At 41.1% G+C, this 19,920-nt stretch overlaps 1 protein-coding gene across 2 annotated transcripts; it reads left to right on the top strand.

Moving 5' to 3' along the window:
• Positions 1–144: 144 nt before the first annotated feature.
• On the top strand, positions 145–19,904 carry klhl32 (kelch-like family member 32). Of its 2 annotated transcripts, none has more exons than XM_037273735.1 (11): positions 145–339; positions 1,338–1,459; positions 2,621–2,795; positions 5,965–6,072; positions 8,617–8,715; positions 11,617–11,832; positions 14,479–15,205; positions 15,876–15,934; positions 17,834–18,026; positions 18,601–18,695; positions 18,918–19,904. In XM_037273735.1, the coding sequence occupies exons 2-11, from the start codon at positions 1,437–1,439 to the stop codon at positions 19,077–19,079; spliced, it is 1,857 nt and encodes a 618-aa protein (XP_037129630.1). In that variant the 5' UTR covers positions 145–339; positions 1,338–1,436; the 3' UTR covers positions 19,080–19,904. The 2 variants fall into 2 exon arrangements, with proteins under 2 accessions (XP_037129630.1, XP_037129629.1); XM_037273734.1 differs by having other exon boundaries at positions 2,618–2,795.
• The last annotated feature ends 16 nt before the right edge of the window (positions 19,905–19,920 follow it).

Here is a 19,920-nt window from a genome sequence, read left to right as displayed (position 1 = left end):
TGAAATTTCAACCTTTTAGAGACCCCACGAGGACCCCTGGTGTTCAGCCATCGACTCCGCATACAAACGTTGCTATTCCTATAGTATCCACTTGGTGCCGCTAGGCCCCCTTATTTATCAATGTCCATGTGACCAGCGGGGAGGCGGAGTTTTGCTGTAACATTTTAGGTGTTACACTGTCAGTCTGTCACTACACAAATAAAGTGTTGTTGACAGACGCCTTTTTCACCATCGTCGTGCTTCCTTCTTTTACCTGCAGATGTGCTTCAATAGCCGCGTGCTCGGACAATTTCACTGTCAAAGAAGCAGTCGGACAAGGATAGGATACTGACATATGAGGTGCGTATGCGTGAGCTGTGGGGCACTGACAACTATGCATATCCGAATGTGAGTGTGTGCAATACATATTGTGTGCGATGGAAGTAAGAGGCTTTACTTGCTGGAACAAGGCGCGAGCCTGTTGCTAAGAAACCCATTTGACAGCTGGAAGCTTTTGGAAAGTGATAGTCAGCGCGGTGTCTACTTATCTGCCAACGCAAACCTCCTTCACCATCATTCACCTTTTCATCTTGTGTTTGAGTCTAAATCCGGATTGTGTCTAGTCTGTGACATCCAGTATAGTATTAATAGTTGTTTTCAGTCCAGTGACTATTATTGTTTGCAGAAAATGGCCTACTTCTTGTGATGATCATCTGATCATCGTATTTTTCGCCATATGACTGTGAGATAAGTATCTGTGTTACAATTACAAAAATACAGGATAGGACATACACTGAAATAGCATGTCCCCCCCTCCTTTGTTATATAACTTCAAATATTTAACGTGACAATCACATATTAGTCTATGAAGGGAGATGAAAGACCTCAACTTGATCCATCAAATGCATTTGCCTGTGGCCATGTTTTTGAAGGTCACTCACGAATGGATCGATAACTATATCTTGCCGGGAACCACTCTCTAAAGGAAGATGAGATGAAGCATGCACATGTTTGCATATATAAACATCTTTTGAATAGCTATATGAGAAGACTTACTGTTTGGAATTGTTCCAGTCAGTGTGGCTGCTTGCTAAGAACTTCACTGTGATATACGATACAATCTAGATGTGCAGCGTAACATTTCTGAAGTTGAAGCCACAGAAAATCCTCATGTGCATCACCCCCGGGTCCAAGAAACTGTAAAAATTATAATGGCCAATGTGTGAGTCAAGTGAGAAGTTGACACGATGCTTGATGTGCAGTTGGGTTTTTTCACGCATCACATAGAGGGTTGCCACACTGAATTTGAGTGCATTGGATGGACTGATAAAAGCTGACGCTCTGCTCTGTCCCATCAGGCTGATGTATTTTGCTGGCGAGGAGACTTCAGTCCTCAGGAGATATATAGCACCTCCACTCAGCCTCCAAAGAAGTCCCTTCACCCTGCATCCAGGGGCATGCCTCCTGAACGTAGCCTCAGGTAAACAACCTGGTCAGCCCATACTTATTGAACACAAAATATTTACTATAAACGAAAACTGTACCTCAATGTATAGTATGTAGTGTGTGATATTGGCTGTGTAAACATGTGATTATTGGTTGTCAACTATTATTGAATTAATATAATTACTTTTTTAATTTATTACACTCATAATCATAAAGTGCCTATTGGAGCGGTCTTCTTAAAGGAAGTAATGAGAATCAAAATTCATCCCTTTTACATTACCCCAGTCATACATTATAATTAGTCTATATTATATATATATATTTATCGTAATCATTTATTAATTATTTTATCATTAATCTATATTCTCAATAATCTATTAATCTGTAAAATCTATGTATTTTTATGGTGATTTTAACCTTTTTTTATTTAAAAAATACTGTGTCATCATGATAGTTTTGCTCAATAAAATCTGCATTATTTAGAATCTAATCTATGGAATTATTGATTTTATTTAAAAATATATTTTTGCATCACGTCCCTCCTTAGGCTTTTAAATGCCATCATTTCTTTTCACTTCAATGGCGCAATTGTTCTTGGGCTCCTCCTTGCAGACTCCAGTCTCCAAACAAACACACTGACTCATCAGTCGTCTCACTTCTGGCCCCACACAGGCGCACGTGTGCTCATGCATTCAAACCCACACGCATTCATTATGTTCTTTGTTTTACACCCCAACACTACAGAGTGTGTCGCTTGGCAGGCTAATGTATTCACAAGGATGGCCAACACTAAATGGACAGAGATGGATTTGGATGCGCAGCGTGGCATACTGATGAGGGAGGCGGACGAGAGAGGAAGGCTGGAGGATTTTTGAAAATATGCACTCACCATTTCAACCTATCGCACTACCTGTCAGTTACTTAGACACTCAATCAGGCTGACAAATTACAATCCCCAATCTAGTCTACATATCAATCTTTCTTAAAAAGATGAAATATTGTTGGTATTGCCGGGCATAAAATCAGCAAGATGCTATTCAGTGCTGTTTTAATTGCTGCTTGAATTGTGTTGATCTTCTGAACTACTAATGTATTCATCAAATCTAAATAAAACCAAATAAAAAGGAGACGTAAACAAATTGGAGCTTTGTGTAGGGTTTAAGTCTGTGTATAATTTGTTTGTGTCCGTCAGCAGGGAGATGCTGACAGGACAGAGACTCTGCCAATCCAAATCACATCAGGACTCAGTCCTGTCTGCCCTCAACCAGCAGAGAAAAGATGGTCTTCTTTGTGACGTCACTTTGGTGGCCGGGGATCAAAAGTTCCATGCTCACAAAGCCATCCTGGCAGCATGCAGTGATTACTTCCGGGTGAGTGTAGAATCTAATACTCGTTAAAATAATATCTTTGGCAAACTTCAAGCACGCACGTATTATTTTTCTTAGATCTGCCTTTGATTAGTCATTTCCATTACATGTAGTAGTACACAATAACGCACGAACATAGTAAACAAATATGACAGACCTACTTACACTTGAATACATGCAAAGTGTGTGCTCATTGGCTAGTTTGAGGGTAAGCGATCTAATTCAGCCCCGCTGTTTCTTGCCAAGTTATGCTCAAATTAAGCTTTAACTGATACTTGCTGATATTTGCAGCCATATACTGTGGAGATGAGGTAGACTGCACAAGAACAGGGCACCAATGAGATTTGATTTAGAGACACAGCGCAGATTAGTAAATCAAATCTAATCTCTGTTGAAAATGAAAGGCAGATTAAATTCGTCCAAGTCGGCCTGTAGGATTTCGTCGTCTGTGCGAGTAGAGGTTATTTTTACTTCTCCTTGCAGAAAGATTGGGCGAGTGAGTCAGACCCCTCTTCTCCTCCGTCCAAGCCGAGTTCTAACCAAGCCAAATTATTGTGCTGGTCAAGACTTGGATTATTAGATTAAACTGCTGCTGTTAGTAGTGACCATGCATTTACTACTTTCTGCCCTCACACACACAGTACACATAGAAGTGGTGTGAACACAACATTCGACTCACTGGTGAGTGGCTGTAATGAAATACCTGACCAAGCGTGAGTTATTCAAATGTGTCACCTGTCTCTTCCAATGTTGTCACATTACTAAAACGTCTGGAAAGTAAATCAGTCACGCCAGCATCGCACACTCATGGATGCCCCCGTTGTCCCCCCCAGACAAATCTGAAGGAGAGTCCAAATTCATTTCTTTTTAAAACACTGATATCAGCTAAAAACATTAGATAAGTACTTTAGAATAGTAAAACAACTGGATATGAGAGAAAAAAACAGTGAGGTTGCCTGGCAACAATCAGATTGGCTTGGAAATAGGACTTAAACTATCATTAGTTTTTTGTGTCTGTGCAGATTAGGCAAACAAGATGTAATGAAGTGATCAAAACAAACTTCTGTGTTACCTTTGGACCCAACAACACTTTTCCAGGCCTTTTCTTAAATTGAGCGACACTCTGAACAATAAAACTAACCGAATTAAGTATGCTACCTGCACAAAGTGTTTTCCTTTCTTATCTGCCACTTATTAAACATGTGACCCTGTATAGTATAGCTAGTGATACAATTAATGTACCGCTAATTCAAAAAATATCAAATATCAAAGAATTATTTTGATAATGTGTAATTACAGTTTTTAATCTCAAATTTCAGTTTTTCAGAAGTAAATATCTGATTTCTGTAGTTCTGCATGAAAGTGGACAAATTATCTTTGTATTGAATCAAAATAATATATTTGTTTTTTAACAATGCTCAACATTTTATTTTCATTTTCTGATATATTATGGACTACACCAATAACTGAATTATAATTAATTCAGGGGTCTGAATTTTCTGCCCTGTCAATTTCGGGATGGCCGAGGATCGGTATCGATGCCGATACCAGCTTTATTTCATGGTATCAGTATTCGTGACATTGGCCAATACCAGGATATAATATATACGTATATATATATATTTTTTTTTATGATCGGGAACTAGAAATGATTAATTATTGAATACGAAAACAGAAAATTGCCATTAATTCCGTGCAACTTTTTTGTGAATCACTGCTCTAAATAAAATGTGGCACTTATGGAATTAATGTGTTTGAATGATCACAGTCTTTTTTTTTATTTGTTCTCCCCAAAAGGTCAGGCTAAGTGCAGCACTGTACTCCTCTTGTAGCTTCATAGGAAAAAGACTGCAGTGAGCTGGACTCAAGGGTCCCAAGTCAGCAGAGCTATCCATCATCAGCTGTCCCTTAGCACCCACACCAAGGTCAAGAACAGTCATGTGAGGGACAGACAGCTCACCAAACGCTTTCAATGCCCACAGTCATGACACAAAAGCTGGGATGAACCTGCACAGTGCAGTCTTTTCTTTTTCACTCATCTGTGCAGACAAACTACAGCGCCGCTATCATTATTCATCTGGTTGTACCATCACACTCCCTGTGTCTAATGGACCAGTCTATTTTTAATTGGCTCTATGGTAGAGCAACTAGGCTGTGCAAGCACCGGACACGATTCGGCACAAATTCAAGTTGTTCCTACTCTCGCGTGGCCATTTGCCTGAGGAGAGGGTGGAGAGGTGATGCTGAGTTAAAGTTCATGTGTGCCATGAATCATCAAAAACGCCAGTGGAGGTTAGGGTTAGGGATTGCATTGTTTTTGTGACAGAAGGATGTTTTAACAGCCCTGCCGCTGGGTCTTTGACGCATTGTTATGCGCACACACTGGATTTTTCATTAGGTAGACCTGTCAAATGACATGAAATCAAATAGCTAAACTAAATGTTATTCTTTACACTGACAAATCAGACGATACACCAGTCTGCCACTGTAATGCAGGGTTACACTTCTGCAAAAAAAAAAAGTTAATTTGGCATCTCTCTTTCACTGACAATTAAAAAGGTGCTCTATCATTTTCTCATAATACAGAATTTTGGTTTTGATTAAATTAAATTCCAATTTTTGATAGACAACCAGAGAATAAAATTGAGGAAAAAAGAATGGTGAATGTAGGCAATACATATACTGTCCTTGTTTGAAACATGACCCTTTTGTTCTTTACTGTTACACTGCTTTCCTGGGTCCCGGATCAGTGGGTGACATCCCATCATGGCATGACTGCAATCAATAGCTTTGATGACCAAAGCTGCACTCAGCAGGGTCAGACTACAGACACTGCGGTCACTGCTTTGATTGTGCACAGATGTTTGCGTGCATGTTTGTGTGCATCCATTATAGGGCAAGAACGACAAGAGATGCTGTGGATCACAAATTACTGATTGTGCTATTTATATTTATGCTGAGGAAGGCAATCAATACTGGAAGTTTCTTGGCTGTTGTCTCTTGGTTGAATAATTGAGTTGTTGTGCAGCTCCACAACTCATTTTGCAGTGCAGCTACAAATCACGGATGAAATACTGATAAATAAACATCGAGAGTCTGGGAAAAAACAATTAATTGTTCGAGAAAATTGTGAAGTCCTTCATCTGACTTCCATGTTATGTCGTTTGATCAGGCTATGTTCAGCTTGTGCATGGTGGAGAGTGTGGCTGATGAAGTGACTCTGCAAGGAGTGACCAGTGTTGGACTGAAACACGCCTTGGACTTTGCCTACACCGGACAGGTAAGAACATCCACATAAATTAGTAGAAGGAATAAAGACAAAGAAGGAAAAGAGCTGGGTTTTTCTTTCTCAATTCCATTTTATTAATTAACTCTTCTGATGCTTTGCTATTCATCTCTATAATTATTTTTCAGCAGCCAATGAGTTAAATGTGCTGTACTGCATCTTTCTTCAAATTTTTCATTTTACGCCCGTCACTATTCATTTATCCAATTTTACAATTAAATACTGATTTATTAATACTTAAATATTTTAATCCTGTAATTTGCAAATGATATCTTCAACACAAAGGCATTGAAAAATATTTGAGCCTTTTAAAATGGACATTCCTCTGAGTGTTTTTTCATGCAGCCAAATATGTCATCTAAAAAAATGCTGCAAGGTTTTTGCAGATTAGCACTTTAATCTCAAGAGCATTTAATCAGCAGCGTGACGGTGGATCAATGTGTAGGTTTTCAATCAGGTTGTATTAGTTGTCTGCCATTCATGTACTCTCACCAGTCACAAGTGTCTGACCAGGTCATATGACCTTCTTTTACCCTTGCATCAGCAAAATTCTGTCCCACAAGCAACCGAGTGGTTTATACTGGATACCGAGATGCTGCAAACTGAAGTTGTAATTACTCCCTAATCTTATTTATACAGTGGAAATGAGCAAGTAGTAGTTGGTTTGGAGGTGTAAGTAGGTCAACAGCAGGCTTGCAAGCCGCCTGCATCAGTTGGCTCAGCTATTCGTCAGCCCAGTGGAGATGATAGCAGATGAGATGAGGGCAATATGCTTACCCTCACATCGTAAATAATAACCCACTAAAATCCTTCACCCACATGTCAGGTTGATCAGACATGCTGTCACGGGATGTTTTTGCTATAACTGAAAAATGTTGATGTTTTATGCCTTTTTAAACAATAGAAGCTCAAAGCCAAACATAATGTGATATGTTATGTTATGTTATGTTATGTTATGTTATATTGCAAGTTCCATGGCTTTTTCAAGAAGAGACAGCAAGTACTCTCCTGCTTGTTTTTCTCACCATCTTGGCTGTATTGATCCAGTCATCTGGAAACTCTTACCCACCAAGAGCCTGTGTCACGTCTTCTCATAAAGCCGCACAACCCTTTTCCTTTCTCAGCTTCCACCATATGGTTCTATGCTCTGCATCTGTCTTCCTAATCTTCCTCACCACCACACGAGTCATTTTACACACCACCGTCCTCTGCTGCAGGCCACACTCTCCCCTACCACTTGCCTTACAGTTTACTGACTGATCTTCAAAATACAGCATATCATCTGCACAAGATAAAATCTACCAGTTGTGGTTCTTAGTCCATTCTTGTGGGCCATCCTGTGTTACTGCCTCTTCTGGAAGAAAGTTTTTGCTGCATCCATTTCTATCCTTTTGGAAACGTCCACCACCATCCTTCCGTACAAAGAACTTTCCTGAATAACAAATGAATTTCAAACTTCAGGCTCATCACTCAATCTCAAAAAGTCACCGACGATCAGGATGCAAAGCAGTCTTCAAGTCCCTAACTAAGACTCGCAGCAGTGATCTATAAGTGCCCTGGCCGACATGCAACCCAATACACTTAATGAAAACTGGAGCGCTGATATAATCCACTTTAACGCTAGGAGCTCATAACTAGAAATAGGACGAAACTGATTTCAACAACAAAAGAGAAACAAAAGAGTGACAGGTGCAAGGAGTAAAGTGGCATGAAATTACTTATTTTTTCAACACCATAAAAGAAAACAACACATAAGTGTGTAAAATAGCTTAATTCCCCAAGACTTCGGCCTTTTTTGAATCTATTGTACCTGAGTGCTAAAAATGTTAGAGCCCATTAGACATGTCCATCATTGCATTTCACTTTCACATTACAAATTTACTCTAGGTACCATGTTAGCACAAAGCGGAAAAAGACACAATCTTAAATTGTGTGGTTCGAGAAAGGTTTCAGCACACTGATGCAAATGTTAATGTCGAGTCAGTCAGTCAGATTGGACATTGCCTAGTATTTTAGACTTTTGTTCCAAACAAGTTTTTAAAAAAAAAAAAAGATGCTGGATGATTTGCACTGAATCAATCAAATATTTTGGTTAGGTTAATTTTTATTTTTAGGGTCACAGGTTTGTTTTCTTTGAAGCTTTCATACTTCAAACCACATCTTTTGACTGCAAAGAAAGGAGCGAGTTTACAAACACACTTTCAGCACTCTAGCTTCCTCCCACATTCCAAAAACATGCATGTTAGGTTCATTGAAGAGTCCAAATTGTCCTTGAGTAAGATGAATTTGAATGTTTTTTTGTCTGTACCATCTTTGTGCCTCTTGATTGGCTGTCATTCAATTCAGAGTGTACCAACTTCACCTCACTTGTAACCCTAGAGAGGTGGATGGATGTAGTCAGCTAATTTCACATTTGGATACGGGATAAGATTAAAACAAACAATTTGGATTTGGATAATTTGAATCATTCTAGACGTCTGTAAATTGCTTAAGGGTTATTATGACATAGAGTATATGACAATGTTCTCCTGTGGGCAGATTGTGCTGGAACCAGCGGTGATCCAGGATGTGTTGTCTGCTGGCAGCCACCTTCAGCTGCTGGAGCTCCTAAGCATCTGCTCCCACTACCTCATCCAGGTACAAAAACATTTATCATGCTCCTTCCCTGACATCATGGAGGTCTTAGATAATGCTTCTATACCTTTACTGTATTTATTGGGGTGCGCATAACAGTTCCATTCTGCTTGTCAGGTTGGTATCTTTGCTTTGAGAAATGGAAGAGGAATGTTGAAAAATGACACAGTTCAGAATATCTTTATTCCTTTATTATTGTTATTTTATTTTCATTGTATTCTACTTTTTGGCTTTTTTATAATATAGTCATAGTTCTTTGTCAATATGTAGCACATTTCCCACATTTAATTCCACCAGACTGTTTTACAAAAACTAGCTAAATGCTTCTGGAAGCCAAAAGCCTAAGCAGCTTCATGCAAGCACGCACTCATGCATGCACACGCACACACCCACACGCTGTGGTAAGTGTGTGCTGACTCTCATATAAGTTTGAATGTGATTGGTTAATTCTGAACACAACCCAGCGTGATCACTCTTACCTCGGTTGTTTATTGTCCCTTCCATCTCTAAAAGTTATGTAAGAAAAATAAAATCTATTAAGTTACACAAGTTGTACAGTAGGTCACATTAATGGCGGACAATGTTTTGCAATTACAGCACTTTGTATTTAACGATGGTTCTTTTAAAGTGCTTCGTAAATACAGTTGAGTGTTCCAATTTTTACTGATCATTGTCTGTAAAATACATTTAAATGTGTTTACTAAAAAGGCAGAAACAATTTAAAAAAAGAGAAAAATGGCTCTCCAACAAAATATATTATGTATGAAAAAGCAAATATGACGCAGTGGTATTATTTATGAAAATATATCAAGCACACGCTTGCCGTTGACAGAAGGTTGTCAAAGGTGAATTTTGGTCAGTCAGCGGAAAGCTCTTTTCCATATTAAATGAAGAAGACCGTGTTTTACTGGCTGAAGCTAAGAGGTGTTATTAAGAGAGGTGACAAAATGACTTTCAAACAGTAGCGTACGTGTCTTGGTTTCTACCCTTGCGTGACAGTGCCTTGCCAGGTGTCCGAGCTTGACCGACGTCTCTCTCTGCTTACTCAGTGAATGCACCCATCGTTTCGGATGTCAGGAGAATTGGGACGATGACCTTGCATGCCTTGGATGCAAAGGTTTTTCTCAGCCAAAAATGCAGATAAAGGCATAGTGGCAACCTCCCCTTCCCACTGCCAGCTCAAAAGTATAATCTGTTTGAGACATTTCTCTGCCAGCTTCATCCAAGCTTTGGTCAAAGGGCTTTGAGCAAGGGACTTGCAGTGCACAGCATGCAGTTGGCTAAGATACGTCAGCATTTTGTGGACAGAGGGGTGAGGATATTCCAGTGAGAGTGAATCGTTGCGGGACTTTTTTTGCATGTACTGTTTTTTGTTACACCTTTACTCAACACGCAATGCTCCATACCAGGATTGACTTTATATATTTTTTCCTATATCGGTGATCATGTCAGGCTTCACTCCCCTTTCAACACCCTTATGATTGTATAAATGGATTGGACAGCTTTCTTCTCTGGTTTGAAGGGGCGCAGAGCCAGGCTTGAGCCCAAACCTTTGTCACAAGACCCGACCTACTACATGCACAATGTATAATTTTAATTTACAGGGCATCTTTTGGCACACTACAAGTTGCACCTCACCAACATCGATGACATTGATCTATGTCCTCAAAATGTTATTAATACAAACACACTGGTTTATCTTAAGCATGGGTAGATGTCATGTCCAGATCAGGAGATTTATTGGACTGGACATCCTGAAGCCATTCCTGTGGGAATATTAATGGACTCTCAGGTGCACAACATACATTTTAAAATTCCCCTGTTAAATACTTGTGTGTGAGTACAAGATAAGTGCATTCAGAACTGCTCCAATTATTACACGCATCTGCAGTGTGTTTGGTGTATATTTAACCCTCAGTACAAACCAAACGTTGCTCTTGTGAGCCATCTGGTGGTTTCTGGTGTTATGCATCAACAGCATATATCATATTAAATAGAAGAGCCTAAGTGATTGTTTATTAATGTCAGGTTTATTAATGTCAGTAGCAATATGTACTTGTGCATATTTACATCTGACCCGAGTTGCACCAGATGTTGCATTAGAGGTATTAGCTCAAGGCAAGGTCAAATGATTATTATTGATTACCTAGTACACATTGCATCAATACTGGCATTAAAAATCCCTTTGAGTTGTGTGTCACCATGACCTACCCCCATAATTGTGAGTAATGATGTGCAGTGAATACTTAATTGATCAAAATCATTCATACGGTGCACGGTACTTTAATTTAATTAAAAGGACAGCAATCATCATAACCGTAATTTAATTTGTTTAATGAAACTAAAAAATAAACTAAGCTGAGTTCAAATGTGTATCCATTGTCTCCTGTGCAGAATATGGATGTGATTTATGTCATCTGCAGGTACAGTACTACACATAGCCACAGCACTGGCCAACATTCAATCCAACATTCTGTTCTATTCAGCAATGCCAGAAGGTGGCAGTCGTATTCCACATTTTCGATCTACTTTGATCCCCCCCCTTGCCCCCCCAACACTTATTGCCTTTCTCCCTCACTGCTTTTTCATTACACTGTGAGATTGAAATCATTTTAGGCTTAATGTAAAAACTGCACATTTGTGGCTTGTCTGATAAAGCACATGCACTCAATAATAAATGTTTGGCAAATGGGAATTTGTCGCATTTGCTAACTAGAACTTAGATTTTACCGTAATATTGGAGCGTGTTGTACCGTACGGATACTAATAGAACATTTTAGCAAAGCTGCCCATTCGTCTTTTTTCATCCTTTTTTGTTAAGTACGTCCCTTCTATTGTACGATATTATTCTTGATTTAAATGGAGTCAGAGGTCCCCAAATATAAACTCTCTGAATGTCTGCAGGAATTGAGCAGCGTCAACTACTTGGAGTTGTACCGTGTGGCCGACCTCTTCCACCTTCCTTCTTTGGAGGAGGCTGTGGTGGACTTTTTGGTGGGTCACCTGTCTGAGCTGAGCCAGACAAGGCAGGAGGAGGCCCTGCAGCTGCCGTTCCACCTTCTCAAGGAGGTCCTCAAGAGTGACCGTCTCACCTCGCTGAGTGAAGAAGAGATATGGAAGGTATGGAAATGTGTGTTTAAACGTCTAGTGAATGTTTTGTGAACATTTGCGACCTTGAACGAACTGTGATGTGAATGCAACATTTGTCGGCTGCTCAGCGGGGTAGGGACTTAACTCCAGCCCGGATTTGGATCCGCGACCTCTGAACTGTGAGGTGGATGTGTCAACCACACGGCCCTGCGCCACATTTATTCACTTTATATCATTATTTTTTCCAATACTTTTGTACACCTAAAAATTTGAAGTAGTGTATCAGATTCCGATAGAAACGCATGAAAAGAAAATGAATTTTTGTTATCTCTTTTCTCATCTTTATCTTTGTTCCATATTTTTTTCAGTTGACGGCAAAAATAATGGCTTTGGCTTCACCGTTCTAATACCTCTGAATGGAGCGTATAAGACTTCGGATAAAGAACAAAGATGATGTACAGTGTGCAATAAAATCAAATCCCACTGCCAATGACGTTGAAGGGAATCAAACCAGGGACCCTTTCGTCACAGGCCGCATTCTCATTCACTTGACCAAGCTGCCCCAATGACAGAAAAATGTGAAGCCATGTAACAGGTTTTAACTCAAGATTAATTGTAACTTGGTACACAACTGGAAAATAGACAACCAGAAATGATTGACACGATCCAAAACAAACGCTCTGCTAATAGAACAAATTAAACACTGCCATCTGCACCTCATATAATGTTTGTTTGTGTTGACCTGCAATCACAGTGGACTTTTTCTGAATGTGTACGTGATTGATTGCCATGCATTCATCATGCATGTGTGTAAGCAAGCAAGCGTGGCTTGTGTGGCTGTCTGATGAAGTGTCAAGGTGTGTGCGTCGACGGTAGCGTGAGGCGCGGCGTGAGGACTTGCCATTTTGACTGTTCGTTTGCGCCAATCAGCCTCCCCCCATGTGCCCTCCCTCCTTCCTGCGATCTCACTCCCTTTCTTTCGTTCTCCCCTTCTCTTTTCTGATTAGGCCCTCCGCGCCTCCATCAGGGCCCCAATCCCCCAGCTGTCAGTCGCCCGCTCGTCTGATTGAAAACAATCAGGCCTCTGATGGCACAATTACGCTGACCCCTTAACCATCCGCCGCCGCCATAATCAGTCTCTGATTAGGCTGCTTTAGGCCTCCTTCACTGCGCCCAGAAGGTTAATTTGAGCATCAGACGGATGCGGACAGGAAGAGAGGGCCATCGTCCAAAATTGTGAAAGAGGGGCGGGGTGTTGCACACCAATATCAGACCGATATAGCTGAGCTGTCAATCATTGTCACCCTGAGTTTTCTCAGAGACTCTCATGCTCGGAAAATCACATTTTCTCTGGCTTTGTTCCCCTCTCTTCTTTCTTGCCTTCCTTTACTTTGCCTTCATGTAGCGCACCCCCATCCCTCCCCTCTTTGCCACTATCTCTTTCCCTCACTTTACCCTTTTTACACACACGCAAACACACACGCGCTTGCTCTTCCAGCGTGGAGCGGAAGGAGTTGATTTATTCTGTGCCCCGAGGAAGTTGTGTGATGCAGCGTGACCTTCACAGTCAGCTGCCGCCGTGCAAACACGCAGACACACATGCGCACACGTACACACACACACACACACACACACACACACTCACACAGGCATGCACGGTGTCACTTCAGCGTTATGAAGAGGAGGAAAAACAGGGTGAGCGACAGCAAAGACTGCAGTCACCACAAAATGATGGAATCCTGACTTGCGTGTTTGTTGCAGTTTTCCACCTTTAAGTGATGTTTGAAAAAAGAGCAATGACTGAGGCTAGATAATAATCTATGATTTATGCATGCACCGTGCACAGGCATCTTCTTCCTTTTCTTCTCAACAACAACACAATTGTCACTTATATATATAAAAATATATATCTTCTACTAAGTCATCTTCACAGCAACATCACATTGTTTACATGATAATGAAATCAGTAATCTCCAGACATCTTGCCCACATTCACACCTCACAGCGGCTAAATAACCTTCCACAGCTCTCAAGTTCAATTACCCAGTTCGCCTGCATTAAACAAAAGACTGTGCCTGTGGATATTTACAGTCTTGACTTTTAGATGTTGTGTTGGTTTGACTGAGTTTTTCATAATAGCCTGTAGGTATCTGGAAAAAATAATCACAATTAGGAGTCCTCCGTTGTTTCTTCCCTTCAAATTCCCCCTGCACTTTTTTATTTGTTAATCAGTGTGTTCGTCCTTTCTTACTTTTTTTGTTCAGCCCTTGATGATGTATTAAATATACCCACTAAAGGACAATACTTGATTATTGTGTGTGTCTTTCCTATTCTTATTTACTATTATTCTGAGTAGAGAACATACAATTAGCTGCCTGCCAACATCAACCGTGCAGTGTGAATTACAATTACCATACCAGGACACATCAACCAAAATGGTTATTTGACGAGGGGAGAAGGACTTATTAAATCTCTTGATGCATCTTGACAATATTTTTATTTTTATTTTTTTTTGATGGTAGAATAGAGAAGGCCTTTGTTATTCCCACAATGGAGAAATTTAAGTTTTCATCATAATTCTTGCTGAAGCTGATGAGCTACAGCTTTTGAGGTTTTACTTGATAATTGCATCTGTGCTGTAACATTCATCACGCTTTCTGTGTTCTCCCCTTTTAGTTTGTCGTCATGTGGTTGGAACATGACTGTCGCTACCAGTACACCGCGGATCTTCTGCAACATGTCCGCTATGGCCTGATGGACGTCTCAACCTTGCACCACCTAGCCTGTAGCCATCCCCTGGTGCAGTCCAGTTCCACTGTTGCTGCTTTGGTAGATGAAGCCCTGGACTATCATCACAGCACCTTTTCACAGCCCCTTCACCAGTCAGCTCGCACCAGGCCTCGCTTCCAATCCCTCACTCTCTATATAGCCGGGGGAAGAAAACGTGAGGTGTGCAGAGTCCGAGAGCTGCGTTATTTCAATCCGGCTGCACAGGAGCACGTGCGTGTGGCGGGAGCCTCCAATTGGAGCGAGTTGGCACCAATGCCCACCGGGCGCAGCCACCATTGTGTGTCTGTAATGGGGAACTTCCTCTTTGTTGTGGGCGGCGAGATGGAGCACACCAGTGGGAGGACGTGTGCAGTTAGGACTGCTTGTCGATATGACCCCAGGGCAAACCGTTGGACTGAGATCGCCTCCATGAAGGCCTGCAGAGAACATTTTGTACTGGGAGCTTTGGGTCAGTACCTGTATGCAGTGGGTGGCAGGAACGAGCTGAGGCAGGTGCTTCCCTCAGTAGAGCGCTACTGTCCCAAGAAGAATAAGTGGATGTATGTGCAACCCTTTGACCGATCGCTTTCATGCCACGCAGGCTGTGTGGCTGAAAACCTGCTCTGGGTCTCAGGTAAACACCCAACAATACATGTATGCTATGTGCACCAAATTACTGAGATACGCCTAGTCAAACAATTCATCTAAAAAAAATTATGACCAACACCGTTGTAACAAGACAAATGGAAAGATCTCATTTGTGCCCCGGTGGGAAAAAAAATAAATGGACCTTAGCAATCCACAAGATATACTCCAAAATTTCAAAGAATACTTCCCCATCAGTGTAAAGTTGAAGCAATGAGATAAATGCCACACTTTCTATGTTTGATCATTTAAAGCACAGGTGTCAAACTCAAGGCCCGAGGGCCAGATACGGCCCGCCACATCATTTTATGTGGCCCGCGAAGACAAATTGTGCATCAAATTCGTGTGTCATTACTAGAATTGCAAATTGTCTTCACTTTTAATATCTTTTTTTTTTTTTACCAGTTTTTATTCATCTGATTTGAAAACGAGTTATTTGTCAGTTTGTTTTGTAGCTTTTACTCTATATAATATGAGGTGCTCATACATTTGGGTTGACAGTCTTAATGGCCCTCCGAAAGAAGCTATGACTACAATGCGGCCCGCGAAAAAAAAAAAGAGTTTGACGCCCCTGATTTAAAATATTTCCTTTAAAAAAAAATAAAAAGCACAGTTCTGCATATCCTTTACTGTTTTCTTTAATTTATCTTGTTTCACAGGTGGGGTGACAAACACAGCTCAATACCAGAATCGCCTGATGGTATACGAGCCAGAACAGGTAACTATTTGTACTGTCACAATAATGGCACAAATAGTTGTGTTTTTTTCTTGGTCAACCAATACTGTGCATGGCTACCTCATCTCATTCACGTTATAGATGGGAATAGCTAAGAATGAAGTATTAATAGAAACAAACACTTTAGAATGATGCCACATTTATAGGAAACGTTTGTCGGATGAGCAGCTGTCAGGAACGGAATGGAGCAGGGTGACCAAATGCAGCTTGGACCAGGGTTTATTGAGGTAAAAGGTAGTTGGAAGGGAGGTAGGTGGGGAACCGAAGACACAGACGGGATAGAGACTCACAGCCAGCAAACAGACAGATTGACTTAAGTCCACTTGGACAAGGTTAAAATACTGACCGTGAGCCTCCAGACAGACCGAGGGAAAACCAAATGACAGGACCACAGGGCACGGACAGGGACGGGACAGAACAGCAGACCCAGACAGGGAGAACCACACGGACAGGGCTTAAATACACAGGGTAACAAGAGGAATCAGGTGACAGACATTACGGTGACGAAAGGGGTGTGGCTGAGGGAAGTTGACGGCCGAGCGTGCTCTGGCACGGGCGTGACAGCAGCAGATGTGAGTATATCGGTTGCACCCATGAAAAACATATTAAATGTTCTCTGACCAAACCAATTGAGATAGCCTCCATTGGATGACAAGCATTATTTTTCCAGTGAGGGAGATTGCGCTTGCCACCATCAAAATTCCCTCACCAAAATATGTTATTCTGTCACTGCACCAATATTAGCACAGAGTTCTCCGAGTCTTCTCTCCACTTTGACCAGTGCTGAATAACGCTCCTACGAATTGAGGTTTCAGCGTCTGCAGAGATCAGGCAAAAGCTCAAAAGAAGAATTGATGGCAACAGCAAAACAAGCTGTTTGACATTGTCACAGATTTGGCAAGTTTTTTCATGGGTGCAACTTACATACTCAGCCGCTCATGCCATAAATGTGATTGCCATTGGCGTCAATACAGAGGTTGTTTTTCTCATAAATTATTATTATTAATAGTAGTAGTACATCTCATGCAATGTCATGGCAGCCTGGTAGAAAATGGCTGCCCTATGAAATTCAAGTACAGCCCAATCAAAAATAATTTGAAGTAGAATAGTCTCATGCAGCCAATTACAGTGGAATGTAGTGAGCTCCAGTGTTTGTTTGTGTATGCATATGAGCCAGCTGTTAACATGCAAGGCCTCTGCATCTTTTTAAGACTGCACATAATGTGGAGGTATGCGGCATGTTTACATGTGAGGCGCACATCCATATGGCTCTATGTTTGTTCATGTTGGCCTGCTAGCAAGGGAGAGAGAGCGGCACGAGAGAGGCTCATTTGTATTCACCACCAATCTACATTCACCTGCCAGAGCAACAGCAACCCCGCATTGACTGTACCCTCAACAGATGGCCACACGTCAACACACACACACGCATACACACTTTTTGTGCCTCAATCAAGCACGCTTTCAGTCTCTCTCACTCACTCACTCACTCACTCACTCACTCACTCACTCACTCACTCACTCACTCACTCACTCACTCACTCACTCACTCACTCACTCACTCACTCACTCACTCACACTCTCTCTCACGCTCTCTCTCTCTCTCTCTCTCTCAATCTCGCTTCCTCTATTATATAGTCTCTAACGGAAAATAGGCTTCAATTTCACTCAGTAATATCAGCAGGGACAAAAATAGAATGGCTAAAACGTACAGTTAGAAATAGGGAGTGAATTCATTTGTACAAAGCAGAGCTTTGGCGCCACATTATTTACGGAGTATACAGAGCATACATCAAATACCCAAATTAATTCACCTTCACTTTCTCCTCGCTTCCTTTTAACCTTTCATTGACTCTCCCCGTCCGTCCTCCTGTTCTTCAGGACCAGTGGTTAGCACGCAGTCCAATGTTGCAGAGGCGCGTCTACCACGTGATGGCAGCGGTGAGAAGGAAGCTTTACGTGCTCGGAGGGAATGACCTGGACTACAATAACGACCGGGTTCTGGTTCGCCACATCGATTCATACAGCCTGGATGTGGACCAGTGGACGCGCTGCTCCTTCAGCCTCCTCACAGGTGGGGAAAGTGGACAACGCCTACAACACACAGACACAAGTGGTGGAGTGGAATTCAGAGCAGCTGATGTTGGACAAAGTCTGCTTCTTCTTTACTCAAATTAACATTCACCTCCAACACAAGAGCTCCATGAAACGATCCATGTATTAAAAAAAAAAGTTGGATTGAAAGGTTAAGTGTTTATCTTAACCAGGGTCGTCATTCCATCACAGGACACCAGTTACACACACATTCATGGATAATTTGGGTTCATCAGTCAGACTAATGAGAATGATTTTAGAATGTGGGAGAAAGCTGCAGTGTAAAAAATGTCCACACAAGCAGAGGGAGAACCTGCTAACTTCACACAGGAAGGCATGAACAGGGATCCCAACCTCGGTCCTCCCACTAATCAACCAATCCTCCACTATGTCTTTACATATTCCAATTGGGACAACTTAATTCATGTATAGCTTCCCAGTGTGCATTCATGTTTGCAGTTAGTCACCGAATGAATGCCATACAGTACATATTGAAAGAAGATGGGAGTTGAAACTGTGAGAGTGTCCCCTTCATTAGCCCTTCTCCTTCTCAGGTCAGAATGAGTCTGGAGTGGCGGTCCATGATGATAGGATCTATGTGGTTGGAGGGTACTCCATTTGGACCAATGAGCCTCTGGCATGTATTCAGGTGAGGGAAGACGTTTAACATTTGAAACTGTTCATCCCTTATCCTCGACACAGCCACTTTGGTGCATGGTGTCTTGGAAACGGCAATGTTGTAGTATTTGGAAGAATTTAACAATACATCAAATTAGTGCAAAAAATATTTGACCCTTCTGAATGTCTCTATCTTAGGAACGTTTATTTATTTTTTTACATAATGCTGCTCACTTTGTACGTCTCGTTTCAGGTGCTTGATCTGAGTCGAGAGGGAAAAGAGGAGGTTTTCTACGGGCCAACGTTGCCATTCGCCTCAAATGGAATAGCAACTTGTTTCTTACCTGCTCCATATTTCACATGCCCCAACCTTCAGACACTCCAAGTACCCCATCACAGGATTGGTACGCTTTAAACCATTCGTGAATTGTATGTCAAGATGCAAACAGAACTGAGGAACAGTAATATATTTGACAGTCAGTATTTGCAAATGTGAATTGAAAATAAAGTTAATGATAGTACTCTTGCACATAAGATCAACTCTCCTGACAAGACTTGCTGCTGTTCTATGCGAAACCTGTTTCCTTGAAATGCAAACCAGCCATCCAAGTGTCAAAAAAGAAAGGAAAAACAAACAAAAGGCATAAACTAGTATTATGCAGGGACTAAATGCAAACCCTGGTACATAAATATTTCAACCTATACTTAATTATTCACTATGTCAATAGCAGCCAGATCTTTTTTTAAATTTTTTTTTTATATACGTTGAATAAATACCATGCTAACAACCTTCTGGAATGTCAGAGATTCATAACATGTTTAAGACTTATCGTTCAACAATATATTTGCTTAGTATTCTCAACGCACAGATAACAATTTACCATGTTGATTTTCAAAGCAGTAGGCTGTTTGAACCAAAAATCATTCATTGTGGTGCTGCAGTTCCCTTGTCGGTCCCCGTCCAAGTGAATACAGTACTGTATGTATATTGACTTTTCAAATATAAATAGAAATGACTTGTAAATGTGATTTTTGTATTATTGTTCTAGCTGGAAGCTCTGTAGAAAATGAGGGATTAGTCTGCCTGATCATTGAGCAGCAATAGATAAGTGAACAGTAAATTGAAGCAATGCATGAACTCTATAAACACCACTGAGAGTGAAGTGTGAAGTACTTCAGCAGAATCTCCCTGATGTGCGAAGAAAAGAAAAGTAGTGAAGTGAAGCTGGAAAATGACCCACAAAAAAAAAAAGAAG

The sequence above is a fragment of the Syngnathus acus genome, chromosome 16 (genome assembly GCF_901709675.1).
Source record: "Syngnathus acus chromosome 16, fSynAcu1.2, whole genome shotgun sequence".
Lineage (NCBI taxonomy): Eukaryota > Metazoa > Chordata > Actinopteri > Syngnathiformes > Syngnathidae > Syngnathus > Syngnathus acus.
This window is presented reverse-complemented; position numbering and strand designations above follow the sequence as displayed.

What these genes read in the sequence shown, in the direction of transcription:
- klhl32 (XM_037273734.1), top strand. Translation starts at nt 1,437, where the DNA reads ATGCCTCCTGAACGTAGCCTCAG. An exon ending in GTGAAGAAGAGATATGGAAG is followed by an intron (nt 11,833 to 14,478) that starts GTATGGAAATGT and finishes CTCCCCTTTTAG; the next exon opens with TTTGTCGTCATGTGGTTGGA. An exon ending in AAACCTGCTCTGGGTCTCAG is followed by an intron (nt 15,206 to 15,875) that starts GTAAACACCCAA and finishes CTTGTTTCACAG; the next exon opens with GTGGGGTGACAAACACAGCT.